This window comes from Saccopteryx leptura, chromosome 2 (assembly GCF_036850995.1).
Source record: "Saccopteryx leptura isolate mSacLep1 chromosome 2, mSacLep1_pri_phased_curated, whole genome shotgun sequence".
NCBI classification, from domain to species: Eukaryota; Metazoa; Chordata; class Mammalia; order Chiroptera; family Emballonuridae; genus Saccopteryx; species Saccopteryx leptura.
Genome location: NC_089504.1, coordinates 347,062,435 through 347,066,954, shown reverse-complemented (window position 1 = coordinate 347,066,954; position 4,520 = coordinate 347,062,435). Strand labels below are relative to the sequence as shown.

Sequence of the window (4,520 nt, the reverse complement as noted above, 5' to 3'; positions counted from 1 at the left end):
TAAGGACTTAGCCCCCCCTTTCCAAACATTCCAGGGGTCCAGTGGGCACTGGTGTCTGGGGGGGGGGTCCTTTCAGGGAAGTCGGTTCAGAGATGCCTCTGGCCCTGAGGCTCAGAGGAGGCGAAGGGGGAGGCCAGCTTGTCTGAGGTGGGGAAGCAGGTGGGCAGGACAGGCTCCTCTGCGGTGGCCTTCCCCCTCCTCCCTGGGCTGAGGACTTCCCCCTGCGAGGAGCGGAGCATCGCCAGGCTGGAGGGAGGCTGTGGATCGGGGTTCCCCCTGCCCGGCCAGGGGGAGCTCGTGGCTAGGTAAGATGCGCTCTCCCTGACGGTGCCTAGGCTCGGGCACTTCTATGGAGTTCTGCGGTTCCTCCAACCTCATCAACACCCCTACACATTTCCAACAGGAGGCTAAAAACGGTCCCTTCCCTTGAGTCTACTGAAACACACATTTAACACTGAAAAGACTTCCTCCATTAATATTTTATCCTCGTGACCTGATAATTTTTTTTATTTAAAACTATCCCTGTCTGGCTTAAATGGTGGTCTCTTTATCCCCTGCACACTTGTTGTTGTTGTTGTTGTTGTTTTTTTTTGCAATAGTGGGCAGAGGGTTTTAAAATGAGCGGCTGCTCCCAACTCAGTCATTTTTCAGTGATGAAAAAATACTTTGTTTTCCGTGGAGGTGCGTGTTTGGGAACCGAAGGAGCGTCACGAGATTAGTGCCGGGCTCTGTGCCGGGGGCGTGTGCGTCTGGGCACGGTCTGGGAGGGGCAGCCGGTGCAGCTGCCTTGGTGCCCAAGGGTCGGTGTGAGGGGCTTTGGAGGGTGGGATCCTACCCGGAAATGTCCAGGGTCCCTCTACCTGGCCTCTGCACAGTCACTTGACTCTGTCTCCATCACCCAGAGCCCCAGCTCAATCCCTGGAATGAAATGAGGCCACCGTGAGAAACCGGTCCGGCTTTGCATCTCATTTACATAAATATTTATTAATCGTCATTAAACTGAACAGAAACACGCAATGCACTTCGGGTGTCCGACGGGAGTTTCATCTTCGCTACAAGAGGAAGGTAAATTGCGTGTGAGTGTGTGGGCGAGCGTGTGGGTGTGTGGTCTGTGGGTTTGCATTTCACCATGTGTTCGGATGCCTGCTCTCCTGCCTCCGGTGGGGAGAAGTTCTGCCTTCACCCCTTTCTTGGGAAGCCTCCAGAAGGAGCCCTCGGCCCTCTCCCTGACCACCTGCCAGCCTGAGCCAAGAGGTCAACGCGGACGAAAAACCTTTCTCCAGCCACCGGAAACCAGCGCGCGTCCGGAGCGCGCGGGGCGCAGCCGGCGGGGCGGGGCTGCCCGGGGTCTCGGCCGCCGCCCTCTCGGCGGGAAGGGGGAGCGGTGCCTGTGGACGGGGGGCCGCGGAGCTCTCCTCCCTCAGCCCTGGGCGCCCGCACCCGGCCCGTGTGTGCGTGCGGTGTGGTGTGCGTGTGTGTGTCTCTCATGCAAACCCTCCCTCCCCAAACCGATCCCCCCCAACAATTTGCCATTCCATACAAATTTGGAAACAGGTTTTTAAAAAACAGCATGACGCACCACGGGGACGGGGCGGGGGAGGGCAGTGGCACTGGGGCCCCAAATCTCCGAGTCACTGATTGTAAGAACCTGGGGAGGAGGAGGGGGCGGTGCCGGCCCCCACTTCACCAAAGTGCACAGATCCGCGCGGGGGCGGCGCGGCCCGCGGGCCGGGCCGGGCCGCTAGGCTCAGTCAGAACCTCCTTGCATAGATATTTGTGTCTTTTTTATTGGTAGTAGTATTTTTTGCCTTTTATTGCTTCTAAAAGTTCTTACTGCGTTTTCTCTCCGATCCGGACTCTGCGTTCGGCCTCCGTCGCCTCTTAGCTTTTTTTTTTTTTTTCCTTTATGTTGTTTGTTTTAAAAAAGGGGAAAGGGAAAAAAAATTCTAGTTACAAATTGTCTTGGCTTCTCTCTTTCCTCTTAATCCACAGTCCCTCCCGCCAAAATTAAAATCACAAAACGCTGAGACTAGGGGGTGGGGGTGAGGGCTTTCCAGGTCCAGGCTTGGGCACCCTGACTTCTGGCCTCTTCAGGAAAGAGAGGACGCCCGGCTCCTTCCTGGCTCGGCAGCTCGGTGTCTGTTTTAAAAGTAATAATAATAATGAGAGAGGGAAAACTATCCCACAGCTCAGCTGCCCCCTTACCCACGCCTTGGGGCCTGCAGGGGACAGGGCAGAAGAAAGCCCAAGTGTAGGCATTGGGACTGGGGGTGGGGTCTCCTGGGAGGGCCTGAAGAGGAACCCCCTGGAGAAGAACTCCCTGGGAACAGGAGGAGGGAACCCCCTGGGGAGAGAGAAGGCGAGTCCCCTGGGGAAAACGAGGAGAGCGGCGGGACCCGCGCCCCGCACCCCGCGCCAGGGTAGGTGGGGGTGCCCCTGCGCTCGGGGGGCTGGGGACAGGGGTGCGGGCAAAGGCAAAAGAAAAAGAAAGGGGCGGGCTCGAGGTCTCAGTTATGAAAAAACGCGTTGAGCTCCTCGTACATGGGGCCCCGGTCGTGGTGAAGGTGCATATCGTAAGACAAGAGATTCTCGGAGTGGACGCCCCCGCGCACCGCGGACGAGCCGAAGACCAGCCCGTGGCCGGTGGGCCGCGAACCCGGCAGCGCTGAGTAGTGCATAGAGTAATGGTAGCTTTTCTCGTGGTCGGGCGACGAGTCCTGCTTGAGCGAGAAGTTGCCGTTGAGACAGAGCGGGGGACTGAGCGGGCCCTCGTACTCGGAGCTGTTGTAGTCCGGGCTCGCGCCGCCGCCGCCCGCCGCCGCATATAGCGTCTCGTAGGCGGCACAGTAACCGTGGGTCCGCAGGGCGTGCGCCGCGCCGCCGCCCAGGCCGCCCGCCGCCTGGCACTGTGCGCCCGCCAAGCGCGAGCACGGGTACGGGTAAGGGTGCATGGCGAATGGGCCTCCGGAGCCGTGGAAGCGGCCCGTGCCGTCAGCGCCCTGCTCCGTGAGGAAGTTGCGCGAGTTGAGCTGCAGGCAGCCGGCCACCAGGTTGGTGGTGGGCTGCGACAGACCCTTGCACAGCGTCTGCACGTAGGACACCAGGTCGGGCCTCTTGCCCGAGCGCAGGATCTCCGAGAGCGCCCAGATGTAGTTCTTGGCCAGGCGCAGCGTCTCGATCTTGGACAGCTTCTGCGTCTTGGAGTAGCAGGGCACCACCTTCCGCAGGTTGTCCAGCGCCGCGTTCAGGTCGTGCATCCGGTTTCGCTCCCGGGCGTTCGCCTTCTGCCGCCGCAGCTTGGAGCGCTCCAGGCGCGCCTTGGTCATCTTGCGCTTCTTGGGCCCGCGCTTTTTGGGCCGCTCGCCCTCCGCCTCGTCCAGCCCTTCCTCCTCCTCTTCCTCCTCCTCCTCCTCGCCCCCCAGATCGCCTTCTTCCTTGACCTCGGCCAGCGCGGCCTCCGGCACCTCTTCTGCCCGGAGAGGAACGGGCTTGGTGGCCCGGGCGGGCCCGGGAGCCCCAGGCCCCGGCGGCGGCGGGGGCGGCGGCGGCGGCGCGTCGCCCTTGTCGCTCCTCGGCTCGTCGTCCTCGCCGTCGCCCCAGCTGGCGAACTTCGGCACGTCCGACAGGAGACCAGGTTCGCTGAACAGGCGGGTCAGCATGGTGCCTGAGGGCGCCCCGCGGGCGGGGAGGGGAGACAGCACAGAGTGAGGGGCATGCCGGGGTCAAGACGCCTTCCCCCAAACCGCCTCCGCCCCGAGACCCGGCCGGCTCCCGCCCGGGGGCCCTGGGGCCGCGTCCCCAGCCCGCCCCGCCCAGCGCCGGCCCAGCCCCTGCCTCGCCGCCCGGCCGCCGGCCGAGGTCTCGGTCCGGGCTCGGTCCCCCGCGCTGGGCCCCGGCTCCGCCCCGCGCCCGAGAGAGGGGCCGCTCCCCCAGCTCGGGGTTCCCGGGGTCACTGCGGGACCGAGCCGGGGTTCTAGGGAGCAGGTCTCGTCGCCGGGGGAGGTGCAGCACTCTCCCTGAAACCCTCTGCTCCCGGCGGCGAGGAGGCTGGGTGGATGCGGGTGGGGACGCGGCCCCGCTCCGCGGCTCGGGCGCCCGGCCCCGCACCCCTCCCGCGCTCTCACCCCCGCGCGCCCTAATCCAATTTGCAACTTGGCCGCGCGCCGCCCTCGGCTCGGCCCCCACCCCGCGGCCCCAGTTCCGGCGGCGGGAGGACCGGCCCCTCTCCCCGCGCGTCCCCAGCTCCCGGCGCCGGCTGCGGGGCTCCGGGCAGCGAGGGCTGGGGAACCGGGCGCGGGGAGGAGGCTGGGGACGGAGGGCACCGTCCGTCTGTCCGGCGCTCTGGGACCCTCTTCCCCCCTCCAAACCGCCTCCCTCCCACACAGCTCTTCAGATCTCGTTGTATTTAGGGATTAATAGGGGAAAATCCAAATTTGTTTCTCTCTCTCTCTCTCTCTCCTTCTCTCTCTCTCTCTCTCTCTCTCTCTCTCTCTCGGTCGTGGGGAAGGGTCGCAGGTTCC

At 63.7% G+C, this 4,520-nt stretch overlaps 1 protein-coding gene across 1 annotated transcript; it reads right to left on the bottom strand.

Moving 5' to 3' along the window:
- Positions 1-2,377: 2,377 nt before the first annotated feature.
- NEUROD2 (neuronal differentiation 2) lies at positions 2,378-3,659 on the bottom strand. Its single transcript, XM_066366382.1, has one exon. It carries the CDS (start codon positions 3,657-3,659, stop codon positions 2,508-2,510), a length of 1,152 nt encoding a protein of 383 aa, XP_066222479.1. The 3' UTR covers positions 2,378-2,507.
- Positions 3,660-4,520: the final 861 nt, after the last annotated feature.

Excerpts from the sequence above, each read along its gene's own strand:
- NEUROD2 (XM_066366382.1), bottom strand. The coding sequence starts at position 3,659 with ATGCTGACCCGCCTGTTCAGCGAACCTGGTCTCCTGTCGGACGTGCCG.